The sequence below is a fragment of the Exophiala spinifera genome (genome assembly GCF_000836115.1).
Source record: "Exophiala spinifera strain CBS 89968 unplaced genomic scaffold supercont1.3, whole genome shotgun sequence".
Taxonomy (NCBI): Eukaryota; Fungi; Ascomycota; class Eurotiomycetes; order Chaetothyriales; family Herpotrichiellaceae; genus Exophiala; species Exophiala spinifera.
The window spans coordinates 2,644,431-2,664,550 of record NW_015622515.1 but is presented as its reverse complement, the minus strand read 5'-3'; the positions used below and the strand labels follow the sequence as shown (position 1 = coordinate 2,664,550).

The window sequence follows — 20,120 nt, the reverse complement described above, 5'->3', positions numbered from 1 at the left end:
TCACTGCTTGAATTGAGGTTGTTTCACAATCGCTCAGCTGCTGTGACAAGACTCACATCGCTTGCGGTGCAAACCACCAAGAGAGAAAGATTGTCAGGTGTCATCTTCTTCCCGTGCTTGCGTAGAAGCTATCCAATCTTGCATGAGAGCCTGAGCCTCGACTCCAGATGATTTCTTTCCTGGGCCACCCTTACGCTCGATGAAGAGGCAGAGCACCCAGCCCCAAATACTAAATCCCTCGTACGTTGTCTTGAATCCAAGCTTTTTCTTATCATCGTCATCTATCGTGGCCGTCGCAGTCTCAGGTTCCTCGTCGGGGCCCTCTGCCTGCGGGATCCGTGCGAGGCTGACGTTCTCTTCGTCGCTTTCATCCTGGATTACAACCTCATCTCGAGCAGCGCCTGTCAATTTGCCGCCATTATTATCCCGGAGCAGGGAACGCTCTTTGAACGTCTTGTTTTTCACGAGGAGTGAATGTCGAGTTCTGATTTCCGTAAGGAATATGGAAACCTCAAAATCGTCTGCCCCAGATTAGAAAATGTGTATTATACAGTAACAATTCCAAGCTGTCCAACCTTGTTTCACAACATCCTTGACACTCTTCTTCTTTTTGCCCTTTCCACGTGCTCTCTCATTCTCTTCCCTCAACTTTGGCAGAACATACGGTACGACTGCTTGGAGGACGCGTGGGAGGGCAGGATCGCCGTCACGGAGCAGCCACCTAGATTCATCGGCGGGGTTCTCGAGGAATATGCGGCATTCAAGGACAGAGTGCTTGCTTATGCGCAAGTAGCGCCGTATCGGTGCCATTGCATCCCGAACGTCGCTGCGTGGGCGTTCCTGGACAGACACGGACAGGCGCAGGCAACTTAATAGAGAATTGATCCTCGGAAATGGTACAAGTGGTGCCGAAGGTTATAAGCGCGTCATTAGGCCGTATGCACCGACCCCAAATCGGCCAAGAGATTAGATAATCGAATGGCAGCTTTGTTCCCTGAACTTCATGCCAACGTTTTAGTATGCTGCTTTGTGGTTCATGTTCTCGCACGGGATCAAGCCCTTCCAAGGGCCGCCTGGGCAAACTCAGGAAAATGTCCTTGTAACTGTGTTGTGTCTCCTCCTACAAAGCCGCTATGAGCGACGATGGCTTCCTGGATCTGTGCTTCAACCTGCAGCGGACTGTAAACGTTGACGGGAGTAGAAAGCCACTGGAACAAGGCATACACAATGACGAGCAAGAAGAGACAACTCCTTCTTGCGCAGTTTCTGCCGTTGGTGGTAGAACGCTTCGCAGCGCTCGTCAAAAGACTTCTCATGAACTTCTGTAAAGTTGATCGCATCAACATGTCGCTATCACGCTCTCCATCCCCAGTTGACCATTGCGCTTTGCGAGTGAACCTTTCTAGAGAAGCTGCAGTCTCGGTTGACAAGGAGAGTCACGATGCCTCGTCTTTCTCGTCTTTCGAGCATCCCAAACTTCTCCAGACCCTTTCGATTTCGGTCTGCCAATGGCAAGACTGAGCCGGCAGTGAACAGTGGTCAAGTTGAGCCTTCTAGTGCATCTAACCCAGGCCCAGACGCAGACCAAGCACAAGCCGCACAAGGTGATGCCTCTATCACTTCACCAGGCAAAGAATCATCGGATTTGACACGTGCCAGTCCAGCTGAAAGCAAAGCAGGAAAGCCAGCCGAAGCTGGTCAAGATGCAGTCAATGCAAGTGCACTTGCTGCCTTTGACTTCCAATTTGAGCCCGATCCCAATGTTTTGAGGTATGCCATTTCTCTCACCTTTCCAAGCCAACCATGGACTCACGAATTGATCCTAGCGCCGACTTGGGTGGCATTAGCAAGCCCATTCCCAACTTCCGTCCTCATCTCTGGAAGCAAATCGACAACAGCCGCCACGTTCTTAACCTTGACCTCTTCTGGCCGATCAAACTCGAGGACCTTGCGGACCAAGAGGACGAGGAGGAAGCGACTGCAGATGGCGACACCAAGGGCGTCTTTCCGTTCAAAGACCTCGAACCTCTCAAGACCTTCCGCAATCTTCATTACCTCCAACTCAACGGCATGATGCGCTCCTATCAACCAATCATCTGGGGCATCTGCTGGGCAAACAAGAACCTGACCGTACTGCATCTTGAGATGGCCTTGGAACCGCTCTTCAGTGAAGACATTGCGCACAAGTACCCCGAAATCGACGCGAATTGGACCTACAACGCTCGTGGCGACCCCAAGAGTCCGATCGAATACATCGGCGCTCACGGCAAGGGCGTGTTGCATGAAGAGTTTGGAGACGGAGAGTATCTTGACCAACAAGCCATCAAAGCAAGCCAACTCGATGTCTACAAGATCCTCCCTATCGAGAACGTGCGCTTCCTTCCAGTCACCCACCTTACCTTGATGAACTTTGTCGTCGATGCCGGCCCGTTCTACCGCTGGTTCAACCCAAAGAAGTTCCGAGAGATCACATTCAAGAGTGGCTGCCTCGATGCTGGCTTCTACCTTCCTCAAGAGATGCGTTCCTCCGTGGCTGTCAAGTCTCCCAAGCCAATGGCGCCCCCTCGCTGGGTCAAACCGGGAGAAGTCAAGCTCATTGATATCAAGAAGAAGAAACCGGTCGCTGGTGCTGAGGTCGTCAAAGGTGCGGTTAAGGCGTCCGACGACAAGGGTGAGGCCAAAGTTTCTGAAGCCGAGGCCGAAGCAGGTGCCCCCAGCGCTGCAGCTGCACCAGGCGGACACGGACTCAAGAGCAAGATCAGTCACATTCTTCCACGCTGGACACACAAGGCGAAAGACGGCAAGGAGCACCCTGATGCAGAGGCCACTGCGGCGATGGTTGAGGAGAGTCTCAAGAGAGCTGGCATCTTCTAAGTGATGTCATTCGTCACGGGCACCACCTTGGTTCCAATCCTCGGTTCGGGTCACGTTAGCATGGTGTTTTGTGGCGCATTGGTGGGCTGAATTAAGACGAGAGAATACGGAATGATCTTTGTTTGTACAGAGCGCGAAAAGGAAACGAATCAGGACATTACAGAATAGCACAAGACTATCTGTACATTAGACTTCGACTTGGGTATTACGGAACCAGTCCAGTCCCATTTTCAGAGTCACAAGTCTTGCTTGGGTCATGATGAGATTCATCAGATCAGCAAAGACAACACATAATGAATTCAATTCAATTCAACGTAATGGCCTGCTTTAATGTACAATAATGATCAAGAAGCGCCCTCATATCCGCTAATTATCCTTGTTCTTGATCCTGAAACTGATCTTTCGGGGTATAAACAAGACAAGTCTGAGATGGATTAGGTGGAACGGACACCACGCTAGCCGACTCCTTTCCAACGATGAAAAGGAATCAGGACTGACAGAGGAGACAAGTGTGCGATATCAGCACTCAGAACTTCTGATAGCCTCTTCCGTATCCGTATCCCGGCGAGGGACTGCGCATGGCAGCCATCATGGGCTGACTCTGCTGGTGGTGCAGCGTGGGTCCGAAACCGTTGCCGTTGTTCATCACCGGCGAAACGTGGACCTGGACCTGTGACTTCTCGTTACGCGATCGGGCCATTTCGGAGCGGTAGGCCATGACCTCGGACACGTTCTTCTCGTACTTGGCATCCTCGATCAGTTTCTCGTGCTTGCCGGCGCGGCGTTGGCGGACGCAGAACCACGCATAGAGGGCGATGAGGATGAGGGCGACGCCACCCACAACGCCGCCAATGATGTACTTTTGCGTCGAGGTCAGGCCGTCCCACTTTTGCTTGATGGTTTTACTGGTCGAGTCGGAGTTTTCGCCGTCGAGTTTGAGGGGTTTCGTAACACTATGGCGCAAAAAAAGGGGGGGAGTGTTAGTAAAACGTAGACCTTGGACCATAAACCATAGAAGCGCCTTGAAGAGATGAGAAGTGGTGAGTGATACGTACTTGAGTGCTTTGATGCTTTGCCAACTGCCGGATCTATCAGTGTACACGTACTGTGTGCCCGTGCTGGCGTCGCTGACCCGGACAGATTGGACGGCCATGGTGTAGCTGTCGGAGTAGTCTGTCTCACCACCGGCCCAGTCAATGGTGTACTGATTATTCTTGGGGTCACCGCCGGCCCAGATACCCAGTCTGACGTTGCAGGGAGTCTGGGGGAAGTTGTGCCCGCCATTGGCGTCGGCATAGTTCAAGACACGGACGGATTGGCCGTCAATGAACCACTCCAACTTCTCAGGTGTCCAGTCGACCGTGTAGTTGTGGAATTTGCCTTGAGCGTCGTCAACTTCGTGGATAGCGGCACGGTCGTACGAGGTTGTGTTGCCCTTGCCGAAGTAGTTGCTTTGCACATATGTATTGTTTGGGCCGATCCACTCCCAATCCACCTCGTCTAGGTCGTCGGATTCCAGGACGATCGAGGAGACAATGCCCCTGCCGGGTGCGGCCTTGAGCCAGACCTCAACCTGTCCAAAGAAGATGTAAAAGTTGGTCTGCACAGTAGGTGCGTCGCCCCGCTTGTTGATGGTGAATTCTGCACCCTGGTCGCCATAATCGGCCGATCCGGCTGTCCAGTTCCAGACGCGATCAGTCATGATGCTCTTTTGGAAGTCGATTGTGTAATTGCTCACGCCGAGGGCCGTGTCGGGCGGGCACTCCTTTTTCGTGGGATCGCATGATGTGTATGTCTGAGCGCAGGCCGAGGAGAGGAGTGCGAGGACAGTTAGCTGTACTGTCTTGGATAGAAGCATGGTCGCGGTGGGCTCTGATTGTCTATGTTTCTAAATCTTGTGCGAAGGGCGTTCTGAGACTGTCGCAAGTCAAAACCAGCAGTCAATGCTTGTGAGGAAAAGATAATACCTTGTGGGAATGAGGAATATGAAGGTGGCTGACTCCGGGTCTCTGCCTGTGGTCAATGCAATGACCGTGCGATGTTCTTGCGTGGTTAGGAAACTTGGGATGGGAGCTTAGACTGCAAATGAGCGTGGGCGTGTGTCGCGGCTCAGCTGCGACAGCTAGAGGAATTGTTTAATGAGAGACCAAGAGAGGAAAAAAATGAGTGGCAGAGCACACGTCGCGATGTGCGCTCAAGCTCGACCGAGGTGAATGTCGATGCAGTGAAGTGAATTTGCCAACATTGTGAGTTTGACGGTTGAGGAGCTCATTCTGCTATCTACAGTCAAGGGGGATGAAACACGCACTCAAACGACCCCTGCTGGAAAGGGGCGCACTAAATGCCCCGCGACGCCAATCAGCCCTCGCTGCGCCCCGATTGCCGCGTCTAGTCAGGGCCCAAAGCATGCCTAGAACGTGCCTAAGAAGACCCTAAAAGGCGCCTCGATACCTCTCCCAGCCTAGTGCGTCCATGAATTCCTCCCATTTGTTCTCAGCCACCACCACCACCACCACCACCACCACCACCGAGATATTGATACAATCACAGGGAGGACAGGTCTTTAACAAGCTACAGTGCAATAGTGCACTGTCCATACCAGGATTTCACCGTCATTCCCTGCAGGCCTCATCCCTCCAGCTTTGCTATCGTATCTTGTTGATGGTGCTGCAACAATTGGAGAGTCTCCGTGCCTTTCTGCAGCTACAGTTCCTCGCTGCAATGACCCAACACATAGATCGACAAAGGGCAATTTACCTGTTTGGTCAGGCGGCCTCGGTAAGAATGAAAGAGAAATTATAGCTACCACCAAGATGGTGGTTGTACGAATAACGAGCAGCTCTTAGTCCATTGCTCAGCCACAGATGCCACAATTGTCGACGTATCTGGACAAGGATGCCGGCTGGTCTCGTGAATACCATCCCTAGGTATGTCGGAAAGCAGATACTGGTAGTCAAAGGACAAGGACCGAGTCGCTATCACGTTAGAGAGATTTTCCGTCCATCCCACCGGCATAATGTGCTATCAACCGTCTAAAGAGGCAGTACTGAAGCAGTCCTCGTCCTCGACCTGATGCATGCGAATCAACAATGCCATGCTACACCTTCCCCACTTGATTCCGCTAACTCAATAGGGCTAGCCTTCCGCGCTCTTCTGTTCTTCCTTTGTCTTGTAGGACTAGAACAGACATCAACTCCAGACCAACGGCTTCATTTGAGCCGAGTCATATGTTGTAGACTCCAAAATGGCAGTTTGATTTGTAAGTCACTCGGCACAGCAGCCTCTCCCTATCCGGGCTGGGTGAAGGTAAGTCTATATATGTATTCAGTACCGCATGGCGAACTTCCATGTCTTCCTCGGTCATGGTAAGCTTTGTCTCCAGCAAATTCTCAAGTATGGCTCCAGTCACAGTCGGTATTGCAGGCTTCACCGGGAGGGTTGCGACCTTGTTGGCCTCCTCTCTCCTCGAACAGGACCCAAATGTCCATATCAAGGGTCTTGCCCGGGTTCCAGACAACGTCGCAAAATCCATCTCATCCAAGAGCAACGTCCAAGTGTTCCAAGGAGGTGCCTTTGATCCCGACCAGATTCGTTCCTTCGTCCGTGGATGCGACGTTGTGGTATGCTGCTACTCGCACGATGACCGTATCATGGTCGACGGCCAGAAACTCCTCATTGACCTCGCAGAAGAGGAAGGCGTACCTCGTTATGTCGCATCAGACTGGTGCCTCGACTATACCAAGCTTGAAATGGGTGAACTGTTTGCTAAAGAGGCGTCTCAGCGCATCAAAGTCTATCTAGATTCCAGGAATTCCATCAAGGGTGTGCACATGCTCATTGGGGGATTCGCAGAGGTCATCTTCGCCGCATTTTTCAGAATCTGGGACTGGCAAACTTCCACGTTGCGATACTGGGGTACAGGAGACGAGATATGGGAATGTACCACTTACCGTGACTCGGCACAGTATACTGCCGCAGTATGCTTGGACCGCAATGCGGTAGGGGTCTTCCGATGTAAGTAAAATGCATTGCTCTCTCACCCCAGCACAGTAAACGAGATTCTTACCGCTCACTAGTCGTGGGAGACGTGATCAGCACCAAGGCTATCGCAGCTGCACTCGAGAAAGTGTACGGCGTCAAACCAAAGCTTGAGTATCAAGGTTCCATCGACGAACTGCGTTCCACAATGATTACCGAGAAAGAAAAACATGGCGACGACTATTGGAACTATGTCTTTCAGTAAGTCCTCTCCAATCAGCCTTTGGTGGTCTCTGCCTTTTTGGCATGAACAGCATTAAGGTACTGGGCGTCCAAAAGCTAACTTGCAGCACAGCTGGTACCATTACTTTACACTCAGCGGCAAAGCCCTAATGGGACCAAAATATGACAACGACGAGTACCCACAGGTCAAGCCAGTCAAGGTCGACGAATTTTTGAAGACGGTGCCACTCGAGCAGCTAAATGGAGTGTATATGGCTATGGACGACAAGATCAAGAAAAGCTGACAGATGTAACGCTGCTGGAATGGACTGCAATGTCAATCCCGAGGCTATACGCTACCCAAGCAGAGAAAAAGGGGCATAATGCTTTTCGTACTCTGTCGCGCCAGACTGTAGAATCTGAATCTGGACCGCGTTATGTGGATGGAGCACCAGCGGTATCTACTCACACCTACTGTATCGAGTATCATTCCCCAACGGACATAAAAATGCTCGGACATACGATGCCGTTCCATTACCTCACGCTCCACCTTATACTCGTGCTCCATTACACAGTATGACGATGAAACATCCCAGCACTCATTCCCCCCCAGGCTCGCGGGTTCCCATACCTGAGGCTTAGAAATGCATCGGTTGTCAGTCCGACGTTGGTCTGGTCTTGTCTTGACTTACGAGGTACGTTACCTACCTACCTGAGGTATCTACACTTGACCAAACCAGGACTATACAAAACGGCGGTTGCCCGATCGAGTGGAGTTTGATGAGGCCTGTCACAATCCACTTTCTTCACAGCCTCCAGCAACGCAATCCGTACTCACAATACACGAGTGCGCAGAGAGTTACCTGAGATATATTCGCGATGGCCCGAACGAACCGAGCAGCTTGGCTCCCGGGGCCGCACGAGAACCTCGAGATCCGACCGTCCGAACTCGTCAAGCCAGGCAGAGATCAGGTCCTGGTCAAGAACAGAGCCGTCTCCATCAACCCCATCGACTGGAAGATCCAGGACGGATACATGCCGACGGACAAGCCCAGAATCCTCGGCCAAGACGTCGCAGGCGAGGTAGTTGAGGTGGGCACCGGCGTCACCGGCTTCTCCGTCGGCCAGCGGGTGCTCGCCCATGTCGTCGGGCTGGCGACTGGGATCCCCCAGCAGAGCGCGTTCCAGGGGTACTCTGTCGCGACGGTCCTGGGCACGTGTCCCATTCCCGACGACGTGAGCTTCGAGCAGGCCGCGGTCCTCCCGCTGGCCGTCTCGACGGCCGCACACGGCCTGTTCTCCCCCAAGCACCTTGGCCTACCCCTCCCGAGGCCGCACGACGTGGCCCAACAAGAAGACACCGGCACGACAAAGAGGACGGGGACGCTGCTGGTCTGGGGCGCGGCGTCCTCGGTCGGCTGTGTCGCCGTGCAGCTCGCCGTGGCCGCGGGCGTCAAGGTGGTCGCGACGGCCTCGAAGCGGAATTTCGACTTTTGCAAACACATCGGCGCCGAGCACGTCTTCGACTACAACTCCCCGAGTGTCGTAGGGGACTTGACGGACGCTCTCGAAGAGAAGAATGTGATTGGTGCCTATGACGGTAAGTGGCAGAAGAAGGCCACCACCACCACCCCTTTCCCCCTTTTCCCCAACAGACACGTACCCATTTCTATCTGAAAGCCCCCCCGGGGGAGGACACTGCTAACGTTTCTTGGTCGCATTTCCCTCCGTACAAAGCCATCTCGATGCGAGACACGCAGTTGAACACAGCTCTGGTTCTGGCCCAGCTGGGAGGAGGCCCGCTCGCCGTCACATTGAGCCCAGCCGACGAGATCCCCGCGACCGTGAATGCGAATCCCGGTATGTCTGTAACCGGTTTTTTCTCTTTCACCATAACAACCGACTTGATTTTTTTCCCCCCTTCTTTCTTTTTCTGTCCCTTCCGTCGAGACCGACTGACAAGCTTTACGCACGCAGTCTACGCCGTGAACATCATTGTGAGCGACAAAGACAAGGCCATAGGCCACGCCATCTGGCATGAATTCTTGCCGGATGCTCTCAAGTCCGGTCAGATTAAGCCTTTGCCAAACCCGTTCGTCTTCGGACACGGCCTGGAGAGCCTTCAGGGTGCCTTGGACAAGCAGCGAGCCGGAGTGTCTGCAGCCAAGGTGGTTGTTACGTTGTAGATGTGGTTCAGCTGCGACCCTTTATCAAAGGGTATCTGGGAAAAAGGAGAATAGTGGGTAGGGGGATTCGAAGCCAACGCCAACTCCTGTATCTTGACAGAACCATGGCAGATTCGGTCCAAACAAGTGCAATAGCGTAACGATTTTTTGCATAGTGTCATTAGCATTATATCGTATATCTACATACCCGTACCTAGAACATGTTTATGCATGTATGTAAACCTGAACATTCAATCCAAGGTCCCATCCAATAATGACCCTCTCTCTATCTACCTCTTTTCCACGAGCAAGAAATGCATGGCCCCGTAAGCAATGACAATGAAGACACTGGCAAATATTGCCAGTCCAATCACATCATTCCACAAGGCAAGATTGTCAAAACCAAAAGCGCTGAGAATGCTGGCCCCCGGGACTTCAATGTCGAGGCCGTATCGATGATCTTTGAGTCGTAATTTGGCCACTTCGTTCACAATGAGGGCTTCGTAACCGTAGTGAAAGATTGACAGCTGTAAATGAGTTTAGTATGAGCACTTCCTCCAGATAGAAGGTATGGTAACTTACATTTTGCAACCATTGCGTCGCCATCTGAGTAGAATCATGGTTGAGATTGAGTAACAGACCTGCAAATAACAAGCTGAAGAGCATTACCAGGCTGCCAATCAGATTTGCCACAGCGGGATCCTTGAAGACGATGCCAATTGTGAGACATATTGCTGCTGCCGCCAGATTGAACAGCACCAGGATCAACATAAATATAAAGAAAGTTCCCCATTTAGGTACAAGACCAGACATTGGATAGATGATGACACCCATGATAATTGGGGGAATCAGCCTCAGGGGTATGATATCAAAGATGACCTTGGCTGCGAAGTAGGTGATAGGAGAATAGTATCCATTGGCTCGTTCTCGGACAAAGATCAGCCTCTCAGAGCTGAACACGTTCAAGCTTGTAAGCGTGCTGAAGCCGAAAAGAGCCAGCAGGAAGAAGAAAAGACCTAGTCGATTCTGGAAGCCACCAATATCGTCACTGACTCCATAAAATAGCCATCCAGACAAGACGGCGAGCAGGATGGCCACAGCATAGTGTGTCAACATAAGGATAGGGTTACGGTAAAGATTTCGCCATGTACGTTTCGAGAGAATGAGGAATTGTCGTGGTAGACTGACGCGCCGGAATCCTTTAATAGACCCAGTCACAGGCTCACCAACACCATTTTCATTGTTATGACCATTGGAAGACGAAGCTGCTTGTATTGAAGCGGCAATCTCGTCGTGAGTGGCCTCGGCGACACTTGAATCTCTGAAGCTCGACACGAGAATATCGAGGTCGGTACTGGCATCCGGTGGAAGATCGTCGGGGTCCTCTATAATCTGAGGTGGATTAGAGCCATCTCTCTTGGATAGAGGCAGCCAGCTTCGCACGCTCCCGGTTGCTCGACTGAAGACGTTGTCTTCGTCATCAGTCTTCGGAGTTGGCGGAGTCTCTTCGCCCCCTCTCTTACGAGTGAACAGTTGTCGATCCTGTTTCTGTTTCAGAGAGATGCGCCTCTTTGTTTTGATTCTTTGTGGAGGGTCTGGGGGGCTTTCCGTGCTAACGTTGGAGAAACTCGCGATAGACTTGACAGCTCGTGTGCTGCTAGACTCAGTACCTATACCATCGCGTTCGGGGAATTCTCTTGCAACATCTTCAAAGATTGGGGAGCGTGGTATGCTGGCGTGCATTGTCAGATCAACCAGATAATCAGCAATGTTGAAGCCCGGAGGGCAAGAATATCCAATGTGGTCAAAGTACGCCTGACAGCTGGAGAATGGACCAGAATAGACCGTTCTGCCCTTTGCCAGTAGAATGAGCTGGTCGAACAGCGCAACGATATTCGAACGTGGCTGGTGGATGGTGAAGATAACAGTTCGGTTGTACGTTTTCGCCAGCGTGACTAGACATTCAACCACGTTGAATGCATTGAATGCATCAAGGCCACTTGTTGGTTCGTCCAGAAAAAGGATACTCGGGCTTGTGACCAGCTCACAGGCAATTCCAACTCTACGTTTCTCGCCACCAGAAATGCCTCGCCCGGTGCCTTCTTCTGAGCCAATGATCTGATCCTTGATATGATAAATGCCAAGCTGCTGCATCACCTCGACGACACGCTGCTCTTTGATGTTAAGCCCCATGTCGGCTGGTAATCGAAGGAGAGCACTCGTGAGGATTGTCTCATGGACCGTCAGAGTCGGCAGGAGGGTATCTTCCTGATCAACATAGCCGATTACATTACGATACTCAGCATCGAGGATCTTTTCTCCGTTGACGTACATATTGCCACCGACGAGTCCTCGTTTGTTCTTGCGAGCAAGAATATCAAGGAAGGTAGATTTGCCCGCTCCCGATGCACCCATGATGGCAGTAATCTGCCCAGGTCGCGCAATGCCCGATATACCAGAAAGAATCTCCTTGCCCTTCAGGTTGTAGGCCACATTCTCGAACTGCAGAGCCATCGGAATGTGATTGACCATAGACTTGGCGGCATCATCATCCGCATCCTCTCCGAGCCGAATCGCGCCCCACCTTTTGTAGGCTGCCCTGCGAGAGAGGTACCACGATATCAACGTGATGGCTAAGACGAGAAGGGCACAGCCAGCGATGACGCCAGCAATGAGTGGCGTATTGATCTCCTTGATCGGTCGAACGTACCCTGGCACTTCGGTTTCGTACAGGCATTCCCCACCTCGACATTGTAGTGAGATATACTCGTCACCAAAAATCATCGAAATCAGGTTGTTCATGGCCGGTTCTTCGAACCTACTTCCGTCCTTGGAGCTTCCGCCATATGTATGTTGAGAGAAGAATGAGGCAGGGCCTTTTATTTCCTGCTCCAGAAAGTCATCGATGTTGACGGAGCCATCCTCACCGCACAGGAAGCGATCTTCAATGCAGGAGCATTTGATGTTCTCACAAGTATACTTGGTCGTGTTACGAACATTTGTGTCGTGTGCCTCCCAACTACAGGTGTCCAGGGCGCAGTAGAATGACTCCTTCTGGTCCACCCAAAATTGGAAATTGCAGGTCTCTTCGTCGGCATTGCATGAGAAGGTAACGGCCGGGATCCTAGGATGGATCTGATCCAGGATAGCTTTGTTGGTGACATTGCACATTTGGTAGTTCTCGTGTACGACGAGACCTTGTTTATAGCAAACGCCACCTTGACCCAAAGGCATCATTGCATTGCAGGCATTGTCGGAGGAGCAAACGTTGCAATTGATACCCTCCCAGCCATCTTTGCATTCGCATTCGCTTCCTTTCCGTGGTGATCTGTTTTTGCCGTCTGCCAAAGATCCACACAGCGGCTCTGCGCAATCATCTCCTCCAAAGCCAGGTGGACATACACATTTTCCATTGACATTACCGCAGTTCGCAAACTGTAGACACTTGAACTCATCGTAGTGGCAATCGAAGCATCGAGGACATGGAGGGCAACCGTCTGGCACTAGCTGGGAAAATGGATCCTGCATCAAGGCCGAGGAGGTGTCATTATTGTAGGCCGAAGCAAATAACACCGGACCAAGGAGGAGTAGGACCGGTGAACCGCCATGAAGGAGCATGAGGAAGGATGCGGCGACTTTTGGCGGGCGAGAGGCGCTTCAGAGGTGTGGCTGGTGCCTGTCACTAGGAGCTTGCCAGCAAGCACTGAGTAAACAGAGATAAGGAATGAAGGTTGCGAGGAGCTGGCAACAATGATGGACGTTATGGTGAACGATGAAGATGCGGCACCGATGCGGAAGGAAGAAACAGGAACGGAAGAAGTCAGGCCATCCAGACAATAACAGTTAGAGATGCGGACGGACAGCGATGAGAAGTCGATGTTGCTACTGCTCCAACTAGTACAAGTAGAACTCGGCAGGAACAAGCGTCACCACGAGCACCTCGTATTGAAGCTCCGATACGAGTAAGTGGCTTATTCCCTTAGGCGGCCACTAGGCGGGGATTGTACCGAGCAGGACCGCTCAGCACTCCGTCCAGCTACAATACCCAGACACGAGATACGAGGAGAGATGGGGTTGGTGAGGCTTCTCCATCCTCCTCCGTTGCTTGACGCCGCAGTCAGTTGATAGAGGGGCTAAAGCTCCGCACAGCCGCGGCAGCACCTGTATTAATTCTCAGGCACAAGGCAAGCGAGCTACATGTAGACCCAAGCATCACTTCATTTCCGCTTCTTCTGCTCTTCGCGCATCTTCCTCAATGAGTGATTCATCAGCTGCAAAGCCACCTGAGGTAACGTCAATTGTGCAAGGTCGTTAGTATCGTTCCCTGTCTCGAAACTGACAAGCCCCAGTGGTATCGGTGGCAGCGTTCTTCTGCAAAATATGACCTTTTCTCGTCCGGCGTGAGTCCAATTTCAATCGCAGAGCTGCTCGAGATATCAGAAAACAAACAAGTCTCGCAGCAACAACTGGCGCTAGACAAAGTCCGACTGGACGACGATGAATCGCCCTTGGGACATGCTCAACTGCGCAAGAACCTAGCGTCATTGTATTCTGCTCGCTCCGCTGGAGTTACTCATGAGAATATATTGATAACTAATGCAGCTGCTTCTGCAAATTATACGACGTTGTCTGCCATCCTGTCGCAGGGGGATCATGTTATCCATCAGCATCCCATCGACAATGTGCTCTCTGACACCCTAAAATCGCTTGGTGTAGAAGTAACAGCTTGGGAAGCCAAACCGGCTAAGAAGTGGCAGGCTGATGTCCAGGACCTTAAGGATGCTATCAAGGAGACCACAAAATTGGTTGTGATTCAGAGTCCTTGTGATCCTACGGGAACGGTGGTGTCGAAATCACAACTGGAGGATATGATTGAAGTGGCGCAGGAAAAGGGACTCATCATATTGGCGGATGAAAGCTACAGACCTCTCTTCCATTCACTATCACCATCTGACGAAGACTTTCCGCCTTCAGCAATCAACATGGGATATCGAAAGGTCATCGTCACGGGCACAGTCAATCACGCTTACAGCCTGCCGGGGGTCAAAGTCGGGTGGATAGCTTGCAAGAACGCCGATATCCTCGAAGCGTGCCAGCGGACACAGTCGCGGATCGCTTCCTCTCCCTCCCGACTGGACGAAATCGTCGCGGCTGAAGCTTTGAGTGATAGATGCATCCACGCGCTGTTAAGCAGGAACATCAGACTCTGCCAAACAAATCTAGAGCTTCTTCAGGGGTTCGTCGACGAACACAGCTGGGCAGTCTCGTGGGTGAAGCCGCAGGCCGGAACAACCGCCATGCTTAAGTTCCACAAGATGGGCAAACCTGTGGACGACGTCGCCTTTTGCGCTGCCCTGCTCAAGAATGCAGGAGTGTTCCTTTGCCCGGCTAGTGCAACCTACGGTGACTCTCAGAGCTATCGAGGTTATGTGCGCGTCGCTTTCGGAGCGCCGACATCGCACGTCAAGGCAGCGCTCGCAGCTTGGACATCTGTCATGGAAGACTACGAGTCTGTTCCAACTGCATCTCAAAGATAGAATCTTTCTCGCTGGTGCAATACATATCCATCACAGATCATGGCCCATTGCCAGATCAACATTAAACATATCAAAAACCAGAATCCCATGCAAGTTTTGTGTTCAGAGATGCCTTCGTCGCGTCCGTTAATGTAACAAGAAAGGTTGTGCCGAACGCAGATATCATGCTCTCATACACTCTCTGCCAGCAAGCCACTTAGGCTCCGAAGAGAGAGCTTGCTGGTTTCGAGGCAGAAAGATATCATAAGTCACACACTAGGCTTTCATCATCTATTGCACTGTCAGTAAAGGGTGATTCGACGGGGTAGAAACAGGACAACTCACATGTTCAAAACTTGGGGGGATGAAGAAAAGAAAAGAAAGAATCGCGCTGCGAAAACAGATTTTGTGCGGAGGGAGACGCAGTCGGAGTTTCGCAGCCAGAAATGCCGACTGCGCCTTCTCCAAAAATTGTCCCTGCCGCATGGACGAGCGTCGCGTTGTCACGGTTCTACGTTCTACGTTCTACGAAAGCTCCTCTGAGCTGCAGAGATCAGCATGTCGGTCAGTAGACCGACTAGATTCCATCAACTACGCGACAGCTACGTCCAGATATCCAAATATGTACGCGCGCAACTGCAACAGAAACATCCGAGCCCCGGAGTCAAATGCGCTTCCCTCTGCGCTCGACGGTACAGTTCGACGGTAGCACTCAGCGACGCGAGGTCCGACAAGGGCTCAGAGGCAGAGGTAGCGCGAGATGGTGCTATAAGCACCACCTCTCAAAGGTGGTCTAGGCTGTCAGAGAAACAGTCTGCGTGCTTGAAACGATTCGAGCGGAGTGGTGAGGGTACCTACAAACCTTCATAGGGTGACGACTGACTCGATAGCTCTCAACGGCTCTCGTATAACTACGTGGGACAGTCTTGCATCTATAAAGCTGGACACTGACAAGCAAGATGCTGGCGCTGTCACAATATGCGGTTACATCACTTCACAAAGGTCGGCTGGGAAGTTCGAATTCCTGCAGCTAGTAAACCCTCGCCTAGACAGGGCTGTCCAGGTCATTTGCTCGAAGGAGAAAATGAAAAGACCAGCGCCAGGCTATACCGATGATGCTGTAAACGGGCAAGCCCAGCCTCGGAATATTGAGACAGAGATCCGAGGCCACACGCCAGTTCAAATAATCGGCTCTGTGGTTCGTCGAGCTGCGCCTCCCAAGAAGAGAGGACAAGCAGAGAGCATACATCACCTGGAAGATCAGCAGAGCAGCATTCTCGATAAACTAGATCCTTTTGTGGGACAGATTGGTCTTCTTCCACACGTTGAAATCCAAGCGGAATCAATATTCCCACTGAATACCTTTCCTGCAGACCTTGTTGCCAAGTGTGATACGGCATTTCCACCAGAGTCTCGCCATCTCCAGTTCAGGACAGATCACGAGCTCCGCAGTCGAATACGTCTTCGTAGTATGGTCGCGTCCAAAATCCGCGAGGGCATGCTGAAGAAGGAGTTTGACGAAATTGAAACCCCATTATTGTTTAAGTCTACTCCGGAAGGGGCGAGAGAATTCATTGTGCCCACGAGAAGGAAGGGTTTGGCTTATGCTCTTCCCCAAAGCCCACAACAATACAAGCAGGTGCTCATGGCTTCTGGAGTTTCTCGCTATTTCCAATTCGCAAAGTGCTTTCGAGACGAAGATCTGCGGGCGGACAGGCAACCTGAGTTTACACAAGTATGTCCATCACAGTCACCGATCATCAACCGCTAATCTAACATGTCAGCTCGATCTCGAAATGTCCTTTGCCGGAGCCGAGGACGTTATGGCAGTTGTTGAAGATATCGTACGCAACTTTGTATGGCCCAATGTGCCTAATATTTCGCCACTGAGGAATGCGACTTCAACCGAAGCTAGCTTGGAAGGGCAGAATTGGTCGCCACAGGAAGCCTCGAAATTTCCCCGGCTCTCCTACGAAGACGTCATGACCCGATATGGATCAGACAAGCCTGATACTCGTCTAGGGAGTGAAATTCATCCAATAGATGGATGGTTGCCCGATAATGTAGTAAGCATGCTGACGTCCCTAGAAGAACCGATTGTCGAGGTGGTGAAGATCGAGATGAAAGGAGCTCATCCATCTGCGGCCGCTCGATTCATCAGGTCTTTTCTGGACGCACCAACCTCGGCGCTTTACTCGAATAACCCTGCCGGTATGCCAGGAATTTCAGTCTATGATCCGTCGAAGCCACTGAGAGGGTTAGCCAGCTTTGGTCACGAGGCAGCTGCGCGGATAGAGGAGAGTTTCGAGCCCGAACCTGGAGATATATTCATTATACAGACACGCGCTAGAGCTCCGTTCGCAGGCGGCTCAACAGTCTTGGGAAACCTGCGACGAGATGTCCTACAGAGTGCGATCTCTGAAGGGTTCATTCCTGCACCCACTGGCTTCGCTGGTCTTTGGGTTGTCGACTTTCCCCTCCTTTCGCCTACAGAGGAAAGTGAACCAGGCCAGGGTGGCCTTGCCGGAATCTGCTCAACCCATCACCCATTCACTGCTCCGCAAAAAGGCCAAGATCTATCACTCTTGATCACGGATCCTCTCAAGATCATTGGCGACCATTATGATCTGGTCATCAACGGAGTTGAAGTTGGCGGAGGATCACGACGTATCCATGTTGCTGACATGCAAGAGCTCATTCTTCGAGATGTTCTGAAGTTACGTGCCGAGCGGCTTGAGGACTTCAGGCACCTACTCAATGCCCTCAAGAGTGGCTGTCCTCCCCACGCAGGCTTTGCTTTGGGTTTCGACAGACTTATGGCAATGTTGACTGACCGAGCAAGTGTCCGTGATGTGATTGCTTTTCCGAAGTACGCAGATGGTGAAGACAAGTTCGTCAAGTCGCCCTCACTTCTGACTGCGGAGCAATTGGCGACATATCACCTTGCGATTAGGGATAGTGCAGAGGCAAAAGCACCTCCCCCTGTTTCAATCAAAGCGTAATCTATGCTTTGTGTATATATATAGCGCAACACAATAGACTCACATCTCAATGTTAAGCGTACAATCAATTGTGGCCCTCTCCTTTGGTGGCGTGATCTCCGATTTGCCTTTGTAGCAGCTCAAGGCTGAGCCCCTTTACAGGCAAAATGTCATGTGATTGAATGCGGAGAAGTGACAGCGCTAACACCCTGGCCTGTCTGTCGCCGCGCAGGGGTACATATTAAGGACAATCAACACTCGCGCTCACGAGTTTCTCTTTCGCAAATGCCATCGGGACAAATCTCCTTTTCGCGTTGAATTGAGAGACCTCCATACTCCATCACCATGGAGCAACTACAACAACTCGTTCTCGATCCTCTCAAACCCTACTTGATCCCCATCACATCAAACCTCCCGGGACCGGTCAACGACCTCGCGGTTAATTTACTAGGCGCACCCTGCCACAGCGCCCTCCTGCTCGACCTCGATGTCACGTCGCACCCGGAATGCGTTTCCCTGGCCATCTCCAAGGCACTCGGCATAGGCATCATCACAGCGGCGTCGATCGTCAAAGTGCCCCAGATCATCAAGCTGGTCAAGTCGCAGTCATCCGAGGGCCTGTCGTTCACGAGCTACCTCTTGGAGACGGCGAGTTTCGTCATCACGCTGGCGTACAACATGCGCAACGGGTTCCCCTTTAGCACGTACGGCGAGACGAGCCTGATCGCGATCCAGGACGTGGTCATCAGCGTCCTGATCCTGGTCTACTCGAAAAAGACGGTGCAGGCGGGCGCGTTCCTCGCCGCGGTCGGCAGCGCCGTGTACGCGCTCATGGTCTCGGACACGCTGGTCTCGGACGCGCAGATGACGAGCCTCCAGGCCGGCGCTGGCGGGCTGAGCATCGCCAGCAAGCTGCCCCAGATCCTGACCATCTGGCAGCAGGGCGGCACGGGCCAGTTGTCCGCGTTTGCCGTGTTCAACTACCTGTTTGGCAGCCTAAGTCGCATCTACACGACGCTGCAGGAGGTGGACGACAAGCTCATCCTCTACGGCTTCGTCGCCGGGTTCGCGCTGAACGCCATCCTCGCCGCGCAGGTCCTGTACTACTGGAACAGCCCGACGACGGCGGGTCACGGCAGCGAAGTCGATCAGTCCCGGAAGTTGCAGGGTGTGGGACAAAAGGGCACAAAGGCCGCGTTGGCCACCGAAGAGGTTTTGAAAACAAATGCCCGTGCCGTGAAGAACACGAGCTCGAGCTCGCCGAGGCCGAGTAGCAGCAGTGGAAGACGCAGGGGATGAGGTGGAGCTGGAGTTGTGAGAGATACGCTCTACATAGTCAAAAACACTGTTTCCTCTGTGCAGTCGGGTCATCAGTCACTGAAGCCATCTCATGAAGTCAATTACGGTTGTTATGTTTCACAAGCGAGACAATCCGAATGCAACCCCGAATCCAATCCGAAATACTATTACGCGAAAAGTTGCTGTCTAGCAGGAGAGGAAAAGAAAAGGGTTTTCCACAAGAAATGAAGCCTCTTTTCACGAGAAGGAAAGGACACCTTTAAAGTCCTTCTCTTCTTCCAGTGTGATGCATGCTGGGCCGTGTACGATATATTCGTGTGGCCTTTCCGCACAGTACGATACAATTGACGGCTGGTGATATCACCATGGGAGACAGGAAAGTCTGTCTGTTTAAAATGAAAAAGTCTACTCCTGCTTTATTTGTTGTTGAGCTTCCCTAACAAGTAGACAATTCTCCAGATGCAGAACGCACTGCTGGACTGTCCTGTAAACGCCGCTGCAATGTGATGCAATGCAATGCAAGCCTGTCAGGAGGAAAACTTTGCAGCCGCACAGGAACAAAAGGTGCCGCGAAGCTTCGTCTGCATAGGCTACTGCAAGTAGAGCATGCATGTCATGCATCGACACGGCAACGAGCCATCTCGTATTGTTTTTTCTGCCTCTGTACAATAGGTAGAGTTTCCCAGCCTCGTGATCTGCCACTTACCGAGTACGAGTGCGCGGACCGTGCCCTGAGGTACACATACTGTACGCCATCGACGGGCATGAAGGGGAGGAGAAGGCCGTGTGCATATGCATGACACGTCCGAACTTTGTGATGAAAATCCTACCTGCCTGCCTGCCTGCCTGCCTGCCTACCTGAAGATAGATCGACTGTACTCCTCACCATCCTGGATGCCGGGGCAACTGTAGAGAGGTCTCCTGGCCGACCACGGGCGGGGGCAGCATAGTCGTGTCGGGAACACCTCGTCGGGGTGGGATCTTCCTCCCAAGGAGAGATACGGGTGGGAATGTACGTGATGGCGGCAGGACGGAGTGATTTTGACCTCGCTTCTCGGCTCGGTGGGACGTGGGGGACATCCCCT

The 20,120-nt window shown here is 52.1% G+C and overlaps 9 protein-coding genes across 9 annotated transcripts; 6 read left to right on the top strand and 3 right to left on the bottom strand.

The window, feature by feature from the left end:
- Positions 1-93: 93 nt before the first annotated feature.
- Positions 94-810, bottom strand: PV08_04704 (uncharacterized protein; the record flags this gene model as incomplete). The annotated part of the gene is made up of 2 exons (XM_016379049.1): positions 94-521; positions 576-810. 2 exons carry the CDS (start codon positions 808-810, stop codon positions 94-96), a joined length of 663 nt encoding a protein of 220 aa, XP_016237726.1.
- Positions 811-1,441: 631 nt separating this feature from the next.
- PV08_04703 (uncharacterized protein) lies at positions 1,442-2,874 on the top strand (the record flags this gene model as incomplete). The annotated part of the gene is made up of 2 exons (XM_016379048.1): positions 1,442-1,770; positions 1,827-2,874. 2 exons carry the CDS (start codon positions 1,442-1,444, stop codon positions 2,872-2,874), a joined length of 1,377 nt encoding a protein of 458 aa, XP_016237725.1.
- A 526-nt stretch (positions 2,875-3,400) lies between these two features.
- On the bottom strand, positions 3,401-4,732 carry PV08_04702 (uncharacterized protein; the record flags this gene model as incomplete). The annotated part of the gene is made up of 2 exons (XM_016379047.1): positions 3,401-3,827; positions 3,930-4,732. 2 exons carry the CDS (start codon positions 4,730-4,732, stop codon positions 3,401-3,403), a joined length of 1,230 nt encoding a protein of 409 aa, XP_016237724.1.
- A 1,537-nt stretch (positions 4,733-6,269) lies between these two features.
- On the top strand, positions 6,270-7,379 carry PV08_04701 (uncharacterized protein; the record flags this gene model as incomplete). Its single annotated transcript, XM_016379046.1, has 3 exons — positions 6,270-6,888; positions 6,951-7,113; positions 7,208-7,379. The coding sequence occupies 3 exons, from the start codon at positions 6,270-6,272 to the stop codon at positions 7,377-7,379; spliced, it is 954 nt and encodes a 317-aa protein (XP_016237723.1).
- A 574-nt stretch (positions 7,380-7,953) lies between these two features.
- On the top strand, positions 7,954-9,260 carry PV08_04700 (uncharacterized protein; the record flags this gene model as incomplete). The annotated part of the gene is made up of 3 exons (XM_016379045.1): positions 7,954-8,674; positions 8,845-9,009; positions 9,052-9,260. 3 exons carry the CDS (start codon positions 7,954-7,956, stop codon positions 9,258-9,260), a joined length of 1,095 nt encoding a protein of 364 aa, XP_016237722.1.
- A 269-nt stretch (positions 9,261-9,529) lies between these two features.
- Positions 9,530-12,857, bottom strand: PV08_04699 (uncharacterized protein; the record flags this gene model as incomplete). Its single annotated transcript, XM_016379044.1, has 2 exons — positions 9,530-9,766; positions 9,822-12,857. 2 exons carry the CDS (start codon positions 12,855-12,857, stop codon positions 9,530-9,532), a joined length of 3,273 nt encoding a protein of 1,090 aa, XP_016237721.1.
- Positions 12,858-13,494: 637 nt separating this feature from the next.
- On the top strand, positions 13,495-14,776 carry PV08_04698 (uncharacterized protein; the record flags this gene model as incomplete). Its single annotated transcript, XM_016379043.1, has 2 exons — positions 13,495-13,527; positions 13,589-14,776. The coding sequence occupies 2 exons, from the start codon at positions 13,495-13,497 to the stop codon at positions 14,774-14,776; spliced, it is 1,221 nt and encodes a 406-aa protein (XP_016237720.1).
- Positions 14,777-15,313: 537 nt separating this feature from the next.
- PV08_04697 (aspartate-tRNA ligase) lies at positions 15,314-17,757 on the top strand (the record flags this gene model as incomplete). The annotated part of the gene is made up of 3 exons (XM_016379042.1): positions 15,314-15,599; positions 15,646-16,490; positions 16,540-17,757. The coding sequence occupies 3 exons, from the start codon at positions 15,314-15,316 to the stop codon at positions 17,755-17,757; spliced, it is 2,349 nt and encodes a 782-aa protein (XP_016237719.1).
- A 324-nt stretch (positions 17,758-18,081) lies between these two features.
- PV08_04696 (uncharacterized protein) lies at positions 18,082-19,035 on the top strand (the record flags this gene model as incomplete). Its single annotated transcript, XM_016379041.1, has 1 exon — positions 18,082-19,035. One exon carries the CDS (start codon positions 18,082-18,084, stop codon positions 19,033-19,035), a length of 954 nt encoding a protein of 317 aa, XP_016237718.1.
- Positions 19,036-20,120: the final 1,085 nt, after the last annotated feature.